A 19,150-nucleotide genomic window follows, 5' to 3' on the forward strand; every position below is an offset into this window, starting at 1 on the left:
TACTTTAATAACTAAAGTATTGTCTAGTGGGACGGACATACACAAGTTGTTTAGGAACTGAAGTTAATATTTTTATTTTATTTTTTAAAAAGAACCTTTTACCCATTTATCACCCTAAAAATTGGACAAGAAAATCAAGAATTGGTGTGGTGAGTGTGGAGTTGGACGTGTCAAATACTCAAATATCTCCCAAGACTAGGGACTTCCAACCCTTCAAACGGTGCGTCAAACTCCAATCAAATTTCTAATTTTTTTTGTATTGCAAAATCTATAAATTGCAGCAAGGAAGTGAATTTGTTTATATACAGTTTGAAATTTTTTTATTACAGAGAAATTTGAGATGAGGCTATTGAAGGTAGCTACGTGTAATTTGAACCAATGGGCTATGGATTTCGACTGCAATTTGAGCAACATTAAGCAATCTGTTGCGGAGGCTAAAGCTGCTGGAGCTATGATCAGGCTTGGACCAGAGCTTGAAATCACTGGATATGGTTGTGAAGATCATTTTTTAGAACTAGATACTGTTGCTCATGCGTAAGTTTTTTTTTTCCTTTGCTGAAATTGATGAATAAGAAGCGTTTTCGGTTATAAAAATGCAAGCTTTATATGAATTAGCTTACACAATTCAATAGGGGTAGTTTAATGGCCCGTTTGGTGTATTTGAAAAATGTAATTTTTGTTTTTAAGGTGAAAAGTGGGGTAAATTGGAGTTTGTAGTTTGAGTATGAATACAAATTGTGTTATTTTTTAAATTTTGTGAGTGATTTGGAGTGGAGAAAGTGAAAAGGACTTCTTTGTGTTCTTCAAATTTCACAAAAGTTGAATTCTGGAATTTTATGGCCAAACATGATTTCCAGAATTCACTTCCAGAAAAAAAAAAGTAAATATATTCATGGCCAAATGCCCACATAGATTAGAAACAGATATGATGTGTTTGTGTCTCACTGAACAGAATACTTTCAACTCAGTGAGGAAATCAAATTACCATTTGAGCTCTTTCCCCTAATGTCTTCACAAACTTGCAGGTGGGAATGCTTAAAAGAATTACTGTTAGGAGATTGGACTGATGGGATATTATGTAGCTTCGGTATGCCTGTTATCAAAGATTCAGAACGATACAACTGTCAAGTGTTGTGCCTAAACAGAAAAATAATCATGATAAGGCCAAAGATGTGGCTAGCAAATGATGGCAACTATCGAGAACTTCGATGGTTTACAGCATGGAAATCAAAAGATCACCTTGAGGACTTCCATCTCCCAAGTGAAGTTTCAGATGCTTTGTCTCAGACAACAGTACCTTTTGGTTATGGCTATGTCCAGTTTCTAGACACGTATGTTACTGTGCTCACATTCATTATTACACGTTCATTGTATTTGTTTTTTAGATATTTTTTTGCATTTCTGCCTCTCTTTCTCTTGCTTGCTGTGGATTGGGCGACTTGAAAACAGAATTTATGTGTCTTCTTGGTTGCTTAGTTTATGGTGATGGTCTGTCTACACTTAGCCTACTTGATCTACAAGAGAATTTAATTCCTCTATTTAGTATTATTTGATCTAGATGTCGTTTAAGGAACCTCTCTTTCCTGGTCATTCAATATTAGAAAGCTTTGTGAATAACAAACAAACAATGAGTTGAAGACTGAAAAGTAGTCATATATAGAATTGCAGTGTTATGTTGCGAAACTCATGTTTTTAGAATTTACTTGTATTAAGTTGGGTGACTAAAATTTAGCATTGAAGTTGGAAAAAACATATTTGTGAAGGCACTAAATTTTCAAAACTTGTCACTTTAGCTCGTAATGTGCATAGTTTTGGTGATCCAGTTTTTGCCTAAACCAAAACACATCCATATTTAAGAAACATAAAACTAAAAAGCAAAATTCAAGAGTGTTAAAGAACTGCTCTTTTTGCTTTTTGGTTCTAGTTCAATGTATTTGGGTTTTTTTGTATTTCACTTAATCATTTTATATTAAAAAAATTCTCCTCTAGCATAACATCTTTTTTGGAAGTGAGTGTCTGAACAAAACGTAAAGACCAGCTAGTTTAATAGGCGATGCGCTAAATATTACCTATCATTGAACATATACTTTAGATATATATTTCTTCTACCATGAAAAATTGAAAACATTCTGAGAAAGGTAGACCAAACTTTGAAAGATCAAGAAACCATGAAAACATTCTGAAAAAGGTAGACCATACCTTGAATTAGACACGAAACAACTTATAAGAGATTAAACTATATAATCTCCATTTCTTCTTATCATTAGATGGGGATAATTGTTCAGGATTATCCTTTCATAACCAGTTTTTTGAAATGTATGTACAGAACATTCTAAGTCTGTTTATAACATTAATCATTTCATCAGCTAGAGTATAGAAGTCACTTAGAAAGGAGCTATACTTCAGCATCCAGAAAATTTCAGCCCCATTTTGTAGACTAGTGATTTTGGTGTCAGTCTTTCTGTATGGTTTCCATAGTGGTTGAGAAACTGCTACTTCACTAAGTTTAATCTCTGTAAACACTTCTACGATTTTAAATATTAACAATGACATAAGTTGAAGGATTTTAGTTAGTAACTCGACATTATGTTATATTTTGAGTAGTTTTGTGAAACTTCTTTATTTTGGCAAAGCAAAAAAAGGAAGAGGATAAAATTCTTGATTGCCATGTGCTCATCTGGCAAAGGAAAATTGGACTAAGAGAAACAAAAATGAAAATTCTCTGCCTAGCCTAAATTCTTCTTTGTGGCGACATATCATGGGAGATTCACATTCCCGAACGTAGCAATCAAACAAATCATGCATGTGTAATAATAGATAAGTTGCAGCTTATCGACTTTACCACCATTTTATATGGTTTTAAGCTTCGTTTTAATGTTGCTTTCAGAGCTGTTGCAGCTGAAGTTTGTGAAGAACTTTTTACTCCTCAACCTCCTCATGCTGAGCTTGCATTGAATGGTGTTGAAGTGTTTATGAATGCAAGTGGAAGTCATCATCAATTACGAAAGCTTGATCTTCGCAATCGTGCTTTTATAAGTGCCACACATACTCGAGGGGGAGTTTACATGTACAGTAATCACCAAGGATGCGATGGTGGTCGTCTCTATTATGGTAGCAAGCCTGTTTTTTGTCCTCGCAATAATCAACCATATTAGTAATCTATATAAGCTGTATTTCTTAGCTTAGGTGATATGAATATTATTTGTGTTTAACTCACTTTGGTAACCGGTTTCAGCAGTTTTATTATGACCGGGTATTCATTATTCATTTACCTTTGGCAGATGGATGTTCTTGTGTTGTTGTAAATGGAGATATGGTAGCACAAGGTTCACAATTTTCTTTGAAGGATGTTGAAATGGTTTTTGCTCAAATTGATCTAGATGCGGTATGTTAGAATTATTTTGAACTCAATATCTAAAAAAATTGTTATATAATATCATTAACTTGTTCCTCTTTTGCGAATTGGTAAGTGGATGCCCAAGTCTTTTGCAGTTACCAAACTAATGCCAACAAGTTGGATCAGATTATGGTGTAAATAATAATCCGACTCAACTTCGTAATCTGCATGTATTAATTGCTCATCCGTGTTTTTTAGTACTGATTCCACATTGTTCTAGCTCAACTAATTCAAGGAAAACCATTACATTTTGATATGCCTCCAACTCAAGAGCCAAATCTTGATATGTAGAGATTGTTTTATTGAAAGAAATAACACAATGTAGTGGTATGAACTTCAGCATATTTTGCATTTTGTGGAGGCTTCATTGATGTATGTATAATTGTGTGAAATCTTTTGCTGCTGAGATCCTGATGTTTTTATTTAGTTATCCATTTTGTTAAATGACAATGGTTCTTACTTCCCCTTTTGTACCAGGTTGCAAGTCTCAGATCATCTATCAGTAGCTTTCAAGAGCAAGCAAGTTGTAAAACTAAAGTTTCCAAAGTATTTGTGCCTTACAAGCTTTGCCAACCTTTTAACCTCCTAATGTCACTTTCAAGTCCACTCAAGGTAAGTTGTTGTGTAAGGTCGATGGTTTTGAAAACCAACACATGTTCTTGTAATGACTAATCCCCGTACTTTTTCTTGTTTAAGTAGCTCTTCTGAGTCAAAACCTTATGCGCCAGCCCCTTCCCCCTTTTCCATAGAAAGATTTTGTTGTACTCCTAGTCACAAGAAGCTGTCATGAAGGTCTTCCTAATGGATTTTTTGCTTATGTTAAGATACTGGTGGACTGAACTCTTAGGAGCCATTAGTTTATGTCTCTCAGTAGAAAGAGGGTCTTTCTATATGAAGGATGACTTGTTCATACTTCCTCTCTCTCCTTTCCTCCTGCCTCTGTGTGTATGGGGGGGGGGGGAGGCTTTAATTTTCTGATCATTTCCATTTCTATTGATCTCTGATCACATGATTCTATTCAATTGAGTCTTTCAATCTGAAGTTATTCCACAACCTTGGCCAAAATTAAAAAAATGGGTCCATCCATCTACTGAAAAAAACTGGGTTAAACTTCCATCTAGTTCTTTCTTGAATGTCGCGAAGCATCTTATATTTCAGCTTTTTATATACTACATTTAGTTCTATCTTCTTTTGAGTTTTGTTGCATCTTAAGCCATTTGTTTTGAGTGTAATGTCTTGTGGATTCTTCCGTTGCTTGATTAAGTTGGCTTAGTGAACTGCATTCTTTTTCCAGATTAGATACCACTCTCCTGAGGAGGAAATAGCACTTGGACCTGCTTGCTGGCTGTGGGATTATCTAAGAAGAAGTGGTGCATCTGGTTTTCTGCTTCCCCTTTCTGGTGGTGCTGATAGTTCCTCCGTTGCTGCTATAGTTGGTTCAATGTGCCAGCTTGTAGTAAAAGGTTTATTGAACTCACTGCCCTTCTAAACATATATATTGTTGTGTTCTAGCTATTTTCCTGTATTTGTGGCTAGTTTTTGACATTCGTATTGTCGTCATAGTACATAGGTTTTTCCATAGTTTCAGAGTGCAGGATGAAAATGCAGTTGTATGTTTCCCTATTCCCTATAGCCGGTTGAACCTTCTACTTGTTTCCTATGTGAACTAATAGCCCCCGGTGGAAAATGATAGATAATTCTTGTGCTGTTTGATTACTTAAATTATTACCTGGATCTAAATTTGATGATTTCATCTCTAAAAAAGTGAGAGCATGGAGTTCATTTTTTGGTAAAGTACAAATTTCTTAAGAATGATCATTCACTTATAGGATCTTAGGATTTAACTTCCCGTGGCGTTGCTGAACTGAAAATGCTACGACATAGCCAAATTTAGGAGGATCCTTGATTTATCGTATCCGTGGTCAAGGTTCTATTTCTGCTACAGATCAGCTATTTTCCGTCTAATGTTCTAGAGCTGGCAAGTATTTTGTATGAGCGATCTTATTATTTGTGCATGTTCTCCAATGCACGTACTATGTCTTCATTTATGTTGTGCTGACTGATAAATTGCATCAAGTAATGTCTATTTGACTATTTCAGCATTTTAGTTCAAGGTAAATAGCATGAGCAGCATGTCTGAAGATAAGCAGACTATTGAGTTTTGTTTTCTTTATAATTCAATTATAACTGATGTCAATGCAGAAATTGCAAACGGTGACAAGCAGATAAAAGCAGATGCTATTCGAATTGGCCATTACACTGATGGTCAGTTTCCAACAGATAGCCAAGAATTTGCTAAGCGCATTTTTTACACTGTTTTTATGGGATCTGAAAATAGGTAAGAATGTCAGCAAGTCCCATTATTCTGTCCTTCTCAGATTTTCTGTTCTGATCTATATGTATTCTCTGGTTCCTTAATTGGCATGGAATTGATATTCCTAGTAATAAATAACTCCTTTATAACTGCTTTGCTAATTTTCAGTTGGAATTTTTTTTATTTGCCTGGCCTTGGACAGCATACTTCTGGTTCAGAACTGCGAGCCTTTTTAGTACAACAACAACATACCCAGTGTAGTCCCACAAGTGGGGTCCGGGGAGCCTTTTAGTAATCCTAATAAATGTAGGAAATTTAAACTTCACAAATATGAGAATTTGGGTCATCATGAACTCTTGGCTGGACTCATTGTCGTGCTACTGCCTGCTAAACCAAAGCTTATACCCCTCCTTAGGAATTCTAGGGGTCAACCCTACCTATGATTCGTTCTCAAATGACATTTATTCTCTAACATCAAGGGACTCAGTAGCAATCTGAGAACTACATATTCCCATGAGTCTAATGACACCTTTGCTTTGAACTTTAAGGATCTTGCATGTTTTACTTGTATATGGTGAAGTAAATTAGAGCGAGAATGAACATCCCCAACTGTCGCAGATGATCAAATAAAAGATTTCAGGCCTTTTCTATTGATTCATAGATGTCTTCTTCAATAGAGCATCTCTTCTGGAGAATACTAACACTGTTCTTTCCAGAACTCTCTGTTTGAAAAATGATCTATTTGAATTTATTATTGAGCCAAACTTGTGTTGTTGATAGTGTATGCATATGACAGTTCAGAAGCCACAACAACTCGGGCAAAGGTGTTGGCTGATGAGGTAGGATCATGGCATCTTAACGTGAGCATCGATGGAGTGGTCTCTTCACTAATCTGTTTGTTTCAAACACTCACTGGAAAGCGTCCACGCTATAAGGTAGAAAAGTTTGAAATAAATTTTACCGTTATCTATTCTATTTGCTTTTATGTGTTCGCTCAACTGAAGGGAAGCCCTTAAACCTCATGTTGTTTGGTCAACTAATAGTTGGTTGGACTAAGAGAAACCATGTCTGGATTAAAGACTAAGCTATTGCTTTACAGTGCAATCTTGACCTGTTTATTTTGTCTGCAGGTAGATGGGGGATCAAACATTGAAAATTTAGGGTTGCAAAACATTCAAGCTCGGGTCCGAATGGTCCTGGCATTCATGTTAGCATCTCTGCTGCCATGGGTCCATAACAAACCTGGGTTTTATCTGGTTTTGGGTAGCTCCAATGTGGATGAAGGATTACGTGGTTACTTAACAAAGGTAGAAGCAAATTTTGTTGTTTGAAATATTGTGTCACTATTAACCGCATTCATCCTATAATAGCATCTTGTTAACCGAGGATTTAGGGGCAACTACTACTGTAGTGCTGTTTGAATTGATTTGTGGCTGTCTTGAACTCTCCTTGTATTTTTTTTCTATGCTTGGAGCATGTCAATAAACAGATAGTAACAAATTGGATTCACGGTTTTCCTTTAGCTGATCTCTCTTTTCTCCAACACATATCCTGGTGATAACTGTCTATCTTGCAGTATGATTGTAGTTCAGCAGATATAAATCCAATTGGAAGTATCAGTAAGATGGATCTTCGAACATTTCTGAAATGGGCTGCCGTTCATCTTGGCTACTCATCCCTGGCAGAGATTGAAGCTGCACCGCCCACTGCTGAATTGGAGCCTATACGTGCGAATTACAGTCAGGTATCTGATTTAGTTTACTGCCAATTTCAGTTTTTATGATGGTTTTTCTAGTAATGCAGGTGTAACCATTATTTCCTGTTTCTGGTATTTTCTCATCCTTCCATTTGGGAGAGTTCTCACCCCTGGATTCTATAATTTTCGCATGAAAGTTCTTGATTCTCTTTTAACTTAATATGTGGAGTTTGGTTATGTATGAAGAAGTGATCAAGCGCAATTAGAAGTTTTCACATTACAATATTTGTTTAACAGTTGGATGAAGTGGATATGGGTATGACCTATGAAGAACTTTCAGTGTACGGAAGGTTGCGCAAGATTTTCCGCTGTGGACCTCTATCAATGTTTAAGGTTTGTCCTGTTCATTCTGTAAGACATTATAGAATCAGACTTGTTATAGGACCATTTCTTCCACATATTTTTGTAGTCCTTGACAAGTACTGAATGATCATTTTGCAGAATTTGTGTTACAAATGGGGTACAAAGTTGACGCCTGCAGAGGTGGCTGACAAAGTGAAATACTTCTTTAAATACTATTCCATCAATAGACACAAGATGACTGTCATGACGCCTTCATATCATGCTGAGGTACTTCACTTCTATGTTGCATGGATCCATTACTTGCATTGAAGTATCTGTCTGGTATTGTTAGAATAGTCCCACATAGGGCATTGAATAAAGTTACTAGCTAGTCGCCGCTTTGATTGTTAGAGCTCACGTCACACCACACCAATAGAATCGTAAGCTTTCTTCTTCGCGGTTCATAAGAAAGTGGGCAAAAAGAAAAAAGAGGGGAAAAAAGAATTAAAGTTTGCAGATGGGGTAAGGCCTTTTATATGGTCGTGGACAATCCTCGCCTCATGAGATGGCTTTTAGGCACTTCATGGATACCTCAAACATATGCAGAAAGTCTGCAAATGCTCGTATGGGATACTTATATATCCATGCAACTTAAACCATTTGAATGCTTTTGTTCTGTTTGTTTCATTAGAGAAGCATCATCATCATCATCTACATCTCAATCGCAACCAAGTCAAATTCTCCCATACGAGTTTTCACTTACTATATCGCTCCGTTTAAGTTCATCTTAGACCGTCATTACACACAGTAGAATAAAAATAAAACCGCCATATAATCTGTGGATGTTTCAGTAGACAAGCATATGACTTTTTTCATATTGCAGAGTTATTCACCCGAGGACAATAGGTTTGATCTACGCCAGTTCCTGTACAATGTCCGATGGCCTTATCAGTTTCGCAAGATTGATGAACTTGTGAACGAGCTTGATGGTGATAAAGTTGCTCTTACAAAATCGACTGACGGGGAAAATGTGAACGTTACAGCTGATGGTGGGATGGGTGTTGTGGCCGCAGGCTCGGGTGATCCAAGAGCTGGCTTCTAATTCTAACTTACACAGTTTAGCCTATAATGCAGCTGATAGGAGATACAGGATTTCCAAATGCTTTCCAAATTATTCAGTCTTTCAGATAGTCTAATTTACTCTTTACTTTCCTGTATTTATTTAAGAAAATCAGTTCAACATTTTTTCAATAATGAAAACCCCTTCATTTGTGATCTGTTGTATAAACACGAAATTATATTTTGAGATCAAATTTATCCTGATTATAAGTAATTTTATTTACTAAATATACCATAGGTTTACTCTCATATTTTATATCGAAATAATCCAACTCCGACCAAACTTAAGCTAACTTTAGTAACAAGGTTTTGGAATTCTAAATTTGACTTTTATATCCTTATTTAACACTAAGGGCTCGTTTGGTGTGAGGGATTAAAAATAATAGTGATGGGATAAAAAAAAAATTATATTGTTTGGTTGTCATGTTTGGGATAACTTATCCCACCATTTATATTATAGTCATGGGATAAGTTATCTCATATACATGGTGGGATAAGTTATCGTAGGATAGTTAATCCCAGAATAACATATTCTGGGATAACTTGTTTCCAACCAAACGACCCCTAAAAATAGTATCTAAGGATAGTATGAGGTAGGGTATTAGGAGGCTAACCTCCTCCTTTTTCCTCTCCTCATTATCTATGCAGTATTATTTGTTTTATTTCATTTATTTTGTACTAGGTAATTTACCCGCGTTTTGCACGGGCATAAATAATCTTTCTAAACTTTTGAACAATTTTTCCAATAATCAATTGTTATAAGAAAAAAAAAAATTAGTAGGTTTTAAAAACATTTCAACAGAAATGATTTGACATTATTACATATCTAAAGAATCGTAAATATATATTGAATGATTAAAAATATCTTGAGATCTAATCATTTTTTATCTTTAACATAATTTATCATAATATATGTTTGATGATATAATTGTGTTGGTAAAACTGAGTGATGTTTTTATGTAGCGATTAAACATAATTTTTTCTTATTTTTTTGTTACATGAAAAATATAGAATCTGATAATTTTATGGTTAGAATAACTCCTTGTGAAAACAAAATTATGTAAAAAATTTCGATAATCAATATTAGTTATAAATAAGTTAAGACCGTTAAAAATGTACACCACAACAACATAAATAATTTTTTTAGAGACAATCTACTTGTTTGAGGTTAAACGTTCACTACTTTTCGTTATTATTACTTTGTTACTCTAACAAAATTTATAGATGGAAATTTTTTTTGAAACAACAACAAAATAATATTATTGACACTTTTAGAAATTCATTATTTATTAAACTGCTGCTTTGAACACCATTCTAGATGCTTCATCAATGCAACCTTAAGACTATTTTAGAAATATGTATGTATAATTGTTGCATTATGAAAGTACAAGTAGATCAAAATGTTGGATTCTAGACTCATGTTAAGAAAATATTCTCGAACATTAAAAATTTAAAAATGAATCTAAACAGCTCAACAATAACTTGGGACATAAAGGACAATAAATCAATGTTAATAGACATATTTTTTGTAGCTTAAGATATTACTTCTATTTAGAGCAAGTTTTGTTTCATATTCTTTAAATTAAGCTTATCGAAAATAGTCATAACTCAGACCAAAAATATTTTGAAAAGTTGAATGAGAAGGAAAAAAAAAGAAAATCATTAAAAGGTAGAAAGTTCAATAAAACATACTTTTAGTGGCGGCTATTATAGGCATTAGCAGCGATTGTTGTTGCCACTAAAACATACTTTTAGTGGCGGCTATTATAGGCATTAGCAGCGATTGTTGTTGCCACTAAAACATACTTTTAGTGGCGACAATTATAAGCATTAGCATCGACTGTTGTTGCTACTAAAACATACTTTTAGTGGCAACTATGCTGTTGCCACTAAAACATACTTTTAGTGGCGACAATTATAAGCATTAGCATCGACTGTTGTTGCTACTAAAACATACTTTTAGTGGCAACTATTATAGGCATTAGCAGCAACTGTTGTTGCTACTAAAACAAACTTTTAGTGGCGACTATTATAGGCATTAGCAGCGACTACTGTTGCCACTAAAACATACTTTTAGTGGCGACAATTATAAGCATTAGCAGCGACTGCTGTTGCTACTAAAACATACTTTTAGTGGCGACTATTATAGGCATTTGCAGCGACTTTTAGTGGCGACTATTATAAGTATTAGCAGCGATTAATGTTGCCACTAAAACATACCTTTTGTGGTGTAGTGTTTTACTTTAAATGACTAATAGGTTATAAGTATTATTTTATAAATTTCGTAATATTAAATTTTCGCGCAAGACACGGATAATTTTACTAGTATATATATAAAATAATGTTTTGGTGGCAACATAAGTCGTTGCTATTACCTATAATAGTCGCCAATAGTTTGTTTTAGTGACAAGATTAATCGCCGCTAATACATATAACCCTCGCCACTAAAAGAATGTTTACATTTGTTGCTGCTAATACTTTAATAGTCGCCAAAGAATTGATAATTATAACATCTTATCAAATATCTTTCAATCAATCATCTTTAATTTGATTTTATAATTTATCATTTTGCTTTCAGGAAGTGTTAGGAAAAGGGGGCGTTCAACCACTTGACTCTAAGGAAAGGGGCCTTGTCGGCCACCGCTTGCTGACGACGGAATGCATCGTCAATTAAAAGGTCCTCGCCTTAGACTTAGTTGGAGAAGTAGGTGTTCGGCATGTCCCTTGCTTGTGAATTTCTTTAGTAGGGCGGAGGTGCCATTCCTCACGTTTATCGTTGTCCCCAGACTTCACATTTTCAACACTTGTATACTATTCAATATTTTTGAGGAATCAAATGCATCAATCGGTAATATTAAATATTTTAATAAATAAATAATTATTGGTGTAGAGATGAATAAATTGTAAAAGGTTGGAAAAAGTGAACAAATATTCTAATTTTAACGTGTAGAAAGTTCAGTTCTACCTTTTATTTTACATATATCATTTTAAAGTTCTCATTTAAATGTATCATAAGTAATTATTAAAATAAAAATTAAAGGAAAAATGTATCATATTGGACAACAATTCAACTTATTATATATACTTGAAAGAGAAAAATATTACATAAAACTATTCAATTTGTTTGAGTGTTTTTTAAAATTAACATACCAGAGTGATAAAGTTCAATTTGAAACTACACTTCTATTCCAATTACAGTGTCGAAAACACATCTATTACTTCAAGAAAAGTATTTACAACTTACAGTAAACTTGAGAAATTTGTCCATACTTCATATTGAATATGAACAATTAATGTATTGTGTAGTTATCTCTTTCTTTGGGATTAAAAAATGTTGCAGTCTAGTCATATTCCTCTATAGGTCATCCGACACATCCTTGAACTTATGTCAAAATTTTATTAATTTTTATCTTCTTTTCCTGGTTCACTTCGCACATCAAGGTGCGATAAAAATTTTAAGATCTTTAAGTGTTTACAATGACATACCAAATTTGAATTTTGTCTTCAAGATATGGTAGTACAGATCTTTAAGGAATTCTTTTACTCTACTTTCAACAATTTTAGTAGAAAAAACTTGCATGAATACTCAATTAATGTGTGTTATTTAATCTGTACTAACAAATACTTATAACAATAACTTTGAAGAAACATAAACAACAAAGTTTAAAACATGTACTGAAAAACAACATTTAATCTCATAAGAATAAATTAATGATCGTAAAAAAACTTACCAAGATCTATAAAAATGGAATGAAACATAAACAAAAAAATCCAGTCAACTGAATGCACCTGTAAAAATAAAAATCAGGATCTGTAACAATAGAATGAAACAGAAAGAAAAAAATTGAGCCCACTAAATGCATAGTGTACCCTTAAGAAAATTATTCTCCTTTAGTACCCGAGGTTTAAAGAAATAGATTCTCTCAGAATAGGACGATTCTATTCACCAGTGTATTGATACAAAAAACAATGGTGAAATGAGTCACTCAACAGTAACAAAGTACACAAATATTTAATTTTGCAAAAAAAGTAGTTCAGAATTTTCGTTGTTTTAAAATGAAAGAAAATTCCTCTATTTATAAACAACAAAGGGTAATGTGAACAAATATTTATTGTGCCTTTTCAAAAAGGTCACAACTCTTTCGGAAATGTCACAACCTTTCATAAAAGTCGCAACTCTTCATAAAAGTCACAACTCTTCAAAAAAATCACAACTTTTTATAAAAATCGCAACGTTTCATGAAAGGGGAAGGCTAGTTTTGAAAATAAATAAATTAAAAGGAAATCCTAAATTTTGATGGCACCACATAGGCGGGCCTAAAGTTCCCTTATATATATATATATATTTGGATTTTATATTTTATACTTTGGTACAAGTCATCCAAAGTTTTGGCACTCGTCAGCAAGAGAACACGTCCACTGTAATAACTGGGCTAAAATAGGACTCAGATTATGATGCTCAAAAGATGCACTAAATAAAATTCTGAAGTCGTATTCAACAGATCGAAGCAACATACAAGCCGTCGTTCTCAAAGAACTTAAACATTCTTTCAGTAAAATCTTCACCTAAAAAAACTAATCGAAGGGGGGAGATTTTTCAGACCAAATGACAAAACTTGCACTAACCCTCACTTCAAACTATTCTATATATCCTCATTTCCTGCATCTTTGCAGTATCAATGGAGATTCTTTGGAAGAGCTTACAGCTCATCATGGCTGTCATCATCTTCTTCTTCCGATGCACCACCACCTGGGGATCCACCTGATCGTTGATAAACAGCTGTGATGATTGGATTGCAAACTGCCTCGACCTCTTTGAGCTTCTCGTCATAATCCTCTTTCTCGGCGCTCTGGTTATCGTCTAGCCATTCAAGGGCTTCTTTCGTTGCTGTCTCAATCTTCTCCTTCTCATCAGACTCTAGTTTGTCAGCTAACTTGTCCTTGTCGTTGATTTGATTCTTCATGTTGTACACGTAGGTTTCCAAAGCGTTACGGGCGTCAATCTTCTCCTTCACCTTCTTGTCTTCCTCAGCAAACTCTTCTGCTTCACGAACCATACGCTCAATCTCTTCTTGGCTTAAGCGGCCCTTGTCGTTTGTAATGGTAATCTTCTCTGCTTTTCCAGTACCCTTGTCTTCTGCTTTGACATTCAAGATGCCATTGGCATCAACTTCGAATGTGACCTCAATTTGGGGGGTTCCCCTGTTCAAACAATATCAAGATTCCCATCATTCAGATCCCAATAGGATTCCAAAAAGTTGTTTGTACAATTATCTAAAGAGAAGAAATGCAACTGACCTTGGAGCTGGAGGAATTCCAGTGAGATCAAACTTTCCAAGATTCCTACAGTCCTTGGTAAGACTCCTTTCACCTTCAAAAACCTGTCATCATGTGGGGAAAAAGCAGTGAGAATCGGAGCATACCAGAGGACAGGTTAATGAACAGTTATGGATAATGAGCTGTAGGATTGCACAAATATGAAGCAAAACAATACCTGAATGGAGACAGTGGTCTGCTGGTCTTGGTAAGTGGTGAAGACCTGGGACTTCTTGGTTGGGATAACTGTATTTCTGGGGATCAATTTGGTCATCACACCACCAACGGTTTCAATACCAAGGGTGAGAGGAGCGACATCCAGGAGAAGGATATCTGCACACAAGAAACATTGTCACAATCAATCACTAAAAGCGGCAAACTCACACATTATCGAAACCAATAAGCAAATTATGGCAAGAAAACTAATTAGATCATGTACCTTTAGTTTCGTCTCCACCCTCTCCACTGAGGATACCACCTTGAACAGCAGCACCATAAGCAACTGCTTCATCAGGATTTACACCCTTGCTGGGCTCCTTCCCGTCAAAATAGTCTTTGAGGAGCTGTTGCACCTTTGGAATTCTGGTGCTTCCACCAACAAGAACTATCTCATCAATCTGGTTCTTTTGTAGCCCAGCATCATCCATTGCCTTCTTCACAGGTCCCATTGTCTTTCTGAAGAGATCATTGTTCAACTCCTCAAAGCGAGCACGGGTCAATGGTTCAGAGAAATCAGTACCATCAAATAATGATTCAATCTCAACCCGGACTTGGTGCTGGCTACTAAGGGATCTCTTGGCACGCTCAGCTTCTCTCCTTAGCTTGCTAAGAGCTCTGTTGTCCTTGCTGATGTCCTTTCCATGCTTCTTCTTGATCAACTTGATGAAGTATTCCATAATCCTTTGATCAAAGTCCTCACCTGCAAGAAATATCGGACATTCAAAACATAATCTAAGAATAATTATTTCATAAGATGGCAGTTCTGAAGCTTCCTCAGCTATCATAAAAGACCCTTCTAAAAGGGCAACCCCACTAATGTGCAATCAATAGAAAAGTCATTTAGCATTTCATAAGTCTATTAGAAACTACAATCAGGACACCCTAACAGCATTATGGTTAGCAGTATCAAAATGTAGCATGCTCAACTTTAAGTTGTTTCTATACCATAGATCCTTACCTCCAAGATGGGTGTCACCATTCGTTGCAAGAACCTCAAACACGCCATTGTCAATGGTCAGAATACTGACATCAAATGTCCCACCACCAAGGTCAAAGACAAGAATGTTCTTCTCACCATCTTTCTTGTCCAGTCCATAGGCAATGGCTGCAGCTGTTGGCTCATTAATGATCCTAGCAACATTTAATCCAGCAATAACACCAGCATCCTTTGTCGCCTGTCTTTGTGCGTCATTGAAATATGCTGCAGAGACGAGATAAGCCTCTTAATAATGACAGAAAAGAAAAATGAAAACGAAAAAATTGAACATTTAGGACCTGATAACATACCAGGAACAGTGACCACAGCATCCTTAATAGTCTTCCCAAGGAATGCTTCAGCTGTCTCCTTCATCTTTGTCAAAATCATGGCACTGATTTCCTCAGGACTAAATACCTTAACTTCTCCATCCTTGATTTTGACTTGTATGTAGGGCTTTCCATCCTTGCTGATAATCTTGTATGGTACCAGCTTCATATCCCTCTGTACTTCCTTATCTTCAAATCTGAAAAAAAAGGTAAAGCATCTCTAAGCACGACAAATACACAATCATAACAAAACATATGAAACTAATTGAGAATTGTCCATTACTTTCTTCCAATCAGCCTCTTAACATCAAAGATTGTCCTTTCTGGGTTGACCGCAGCCAGGTTCTTGGCAGCCTCACCAATCAATCTCTCGTTATCAGTGAATGCAACCCATGATGGTGTAATCCTGTTTCCTTGGTCATTAGCTATAATCTCCACATGACCATTCTTATACACCCCAACACAGGAATAGGTTGTCCCAAGGTCAATTCCTATAACGGTACCAAGTTTTGTAGCCTCCTCTTTTGCAGTGGAAAGTGCAGAAAGACAGCCTGTTTCAAGGAAAAGTGTAAGATAACAGATGACGCTCACCAGACTCTGCAAGTACTATATGAAACTCATGCCATAACACATCAAAAGGAATATATGTATGTACGTATGTGAGTGTATCTGCAGTATCAATCACTCAAACAATTGACTACACCTATCAATCCCAAACTAGTCTGGCATAGCTATATAAATCATTCGTACCTATTCCACTCAACTCAAGTCAATATACAGGCTATTCGGTAGAAATAAAAAAAGGGTCATAGAATATAGATAAGCTAAGAACAAAAAACCAGCAACTTTTCGCATATTTAAACGATCATTCAGCTAAATTATAAGGTTTTCAAGTATCCATAGGATCTGAAAACGATCCTTATAAATGTACATCATCCAGAACCACAGTCCAAACATGCATCCCAAATTATTAGCATTCTAGCAAGTAAAAATTAAAAGGCTGGTCACCCAGGGAAAAAAGAAAGAGGACAATAAATATGTAAAAGTTCAGGACATATGCAATGCCAATGTAGCAGTGACCTTGTTTCTCTATCTGGAGTTGAAATCTGATCTAGAGTAGAAATTAGAATACATACACAGATCAATGCACAGGTGCGCATGAACCAACTACCTTTGCCATGGGACTATAAATAGATAATATACACACACCCGATCAAACATCCTAGATCAACATCTGATTAGATGATATAATTCTTCAATCAAAAACAAAAACAGGAGCAAATAGCAGTGAGAATCTAATAAATGTTTGCTTATATTTCTAGATGATAAAGCGCCTAAACACTAATCTCATTCCAGATACAGCATTATTTACACTTCATAAACGAACATTTGAAATTCTCCTGCAGCACACCATATGAATCATCCATCGACTATTCTATTCCAATGCTAAATAATTTCTCCATTAAACTCAATCGAGGAAACAAAAACAAGCCATATCAATCACACAAAACACCATACAAATCCGTAAACAGGTGTGAAATTATATGAAAACTATAGCCAGATCTAAAACTAACACATCAAACATACAAATCTACAAAAAAAGAAAACGCATACATTATACACAAAAGCTAACAGATCTAGGATCTACTACATTCTAGATCAAAACATAACAAATCAAATCTCATAAACCAGAAAAAAATCAAAAAAAAATAATCAAAACAGATCTACGAGCAAATAGAAACTGAAATTTTACCTAATAGAACGATCGTTAGCACGACGAGTGAATTGCCTCGCCTCAAACAGCCAGCCATAGCTTCTTCCTTCCTAATCAACGTACAATACACTAAGCTACAGGTACAATACAATGTGATCCCTCAATGTGTATATCTTTCTCAGTTGATGAGAGACTTATATTTATAGACTCCCGATGTGATCGGGAGCCTTTTATACTGTGAGAAACTGAAGAAAGACCCGAGGGGTGGCCTCCGTTCAACGAGTGACATTCCACACGTCATGTTCAATGACGTGGACCAATAGGAAGAGGAGAGTGAATTCTTGAGCCAATAGCGATTGACCTTGTGCTGGGATGATCATGACCGTACGATTTCACTTGTGCTGGGAAGATCAGGACCGTATGATTTCACTTATCTACACGTGTCAGCATGAGAGATTTATTAGTAATTTCAAGTAGGCTCACTTGCCATAGAGAGTGATAAATTTCTTATGATCTAATCAAATTCAAGGAAAACAGTAATGGAGAAAACTGAAAAATAGCTTGAAGAAAGAGAGAAGAAGTAGGAGAATAAGAGAATCACGAGAATCTACATTCTATCAAATGTTCTGATTGAAGACTGAAAAGATAATTCTTCACACTATATATGTGTGACTTTGTAGACTTACAACCAATTCTAACAAACTCACGTGCCTAGTCCATGACTCTAACTGACTAACTAACTGATTTTTTAACCAACTCTATTAGCATTAATCTGGGCAGCTTATTTGTAGCTCAATACTCCCCTTCAAGGTGGAGGGTGGAAGACATCTAACACACCCAACTTGGACAGTAGCTCATCATGTTGTCCTGCACCAAGTCCTTTGGTTAAGAGGTCAGCCAGTTGCAACCTAGAACAGAGATACTGTGGAGCAATAAAACCAGATTTCACCCTCTCTCGAATGAAGTGACAATCAATTTCAATGTGCTTTGTCCTCTCATGGAAAATGGGATTTGCTGCTATCTGAATGGCAGCCTTGCTATCAGAAAATACTTTTATGGGCATGGTGATAGATACACCCAGCTCCTTCAACAGACCGGCCAACCAGATTAATTCTGCAAGTACAGCAGCCATACTTCGATATTCAGCTTCAGCTGAACTCCTACTTACTGTTTGTTGCTTCTTCGATTTCCAAGAGATTAGAGAGTCCCCAAGCTTGACCACATAACCAGTAACAGATCTCCTGGTATTTGGACAAGAAGCCCAGTCTGAATCACAATATCCAGTTAATTCCGTGATATTTCCTCTTTTCAACAATACACCAAGACCAGGTGATTTCTTCACATATCTTATGATTCTAAGAGCTGCTTCCCAGTGTGATACCTTTGGTTGTTGCATGAATTGACTCAAGACCTGTACACCAAAGCAAATGTCAGGCCTTGTAATTGTCAAATAGAGTAGCTTACCAACCAACTTTTGGTATGCCGTAATGTCATCAAATTCTGGATCATCAGTCGCACCAATTTGTTTGTCATAATCCAAGCTAGTAAACTTGTGATTGAATTCCAATGGGGTGCTGGCAGGCTTAGCACCACTAAGACCAGCATCAGAAATAAGTTGTAAAGCATATTTTCTTTGATTTAGTAAGATTCCTTCCCTAGATTTGAGAACTTCAATTCCAAGAAAGTATCTTAAATCTCCTAAATCCTTCATTTTGAAATGTTGATGTA

The 19,150-nt window shown here is 35.7% G+C and overlaps 2 protein-coding genes across 2 annotated transcripts; one reads left to right on the top strand and one right to left on the bottom strand.

Moving 5' to 3' along the window:
- The first annotated feature begins 75 nt into the window (after nt 1–75).
- Nucleotides 76–9,072, top strand: LOC102598127 (glutamine-dependent NAD(+) synthetase). Its single transcript, XM_006343747.2, has 14 exons — nt 76–220; nt 330–534; nt 1,026–1,331; nt 2,888–3,111; nt 3,282–3,385; nt 3,875–4,009; nt 4,692–4,860; nt 5,600–5,735; nt 6,508–6,646; nt 6,842–7,018; nt 7,288–7,455; nt 7,705–7,800; nt 7,909–8,037; nt 8,633–9,072. Exons 2-14 carry the CDS (start codon nt 341–343, stop codon nt 8,849–8,851), a joined length of 2,196 nt encoding a protein of 731 aa, XP_006343809.1. The 5' UTR covers nt 76–220; nt 330–340; the 3' UTR covers nt 8,852–9,072.
- A 4,249-nt stretch (nt 9,073–13,321) lies between these two features.
- On the bottom strand, nt 13,322–17,600 carry LOC102598457 (luminal-binding protein). Its single transcript, XM_006343748.2, has 8 exons — nt 17,462–17,600; nt 15,992–16,259; nt 15,691–15,905; nt 15,362–15,604; nt 14,624–15,103; nt 14,363–14,517; nt 14,167–14,249; nt 13,322–14,070 (listed from the first exon to the last, which is right to left on the bottom strand). Exons 1-8 carry the CDS (start codon nt 17,517–17,519, stop codon nt 13,569–13,571), a joined length of 2,004 nt encoding a protein of 667 aa, XP_006343810.1. The 5' UTR covers nt 17,520–17,600; the 3' UTR covers nt 13,322–13,568.
- Nucleotides 17,601–19,150: the final 1,550 nt, after the last annotated feature.

Source organism: Solanum tuberosum, unplaced genomic scaffold (genome assembly GCF_000226075.1).
Source record: "Solanum tuberosum cultivar DM 1-3 516 R44 unplaced genomic scaffold, SolTub_3.0 scf00048, whole genome shotgun sequence".
Classification (NCBI taxonomy): Eukaryota; Viridiplantae; Streptophyta; class Magnoliopsida; order Solanales; family Solanaceae; genus Solanum; species Solanum tuberosum.

Coding starts and splice junctions, on each gene's coding strand:
- LOC102598127 (XM_006343747.2), top strand. CDS start 341: ATGAGGCTATTGAAGGTAGCTACGTGTAATTTGAACCAATGGGCTATG. Junction 1,332..2,887: donor TATGTCCAGTTTCTAGACAC/GTATGTTACTGT, acceptor TGTTGCTTTCAG/AGCTGTTGCAGCTGAAGTTT. Junction 5,736..6,507: donor TTTATGGGATCTGAAAATAG/GTAAGAATGTCA, acceptor TGCATATGACAG/TTCAGAAGCCACAACAACTC.
- LOC102598457 (XM_006343748.2), bottom strand. CDS start 17,519: ATGGCTGGCTGTTTGAGGCGAGGCAATTCACTCGTCGTGCTAACGATC. Junction 14,518..14,623: donor GGGTGGAGACGAAACTAAAG/GTACATGATCTA, acceptor TCTTGTGTGCAG/ATATCCTTCTCCTGGATGTC. Junction 14,250..14,362: donor AGACCACTGTCTCCATTCAG/GTATTGTTTTGC, acceptor ACATGATGACAG/GTTTTTGAAGGTGAAAGGAG.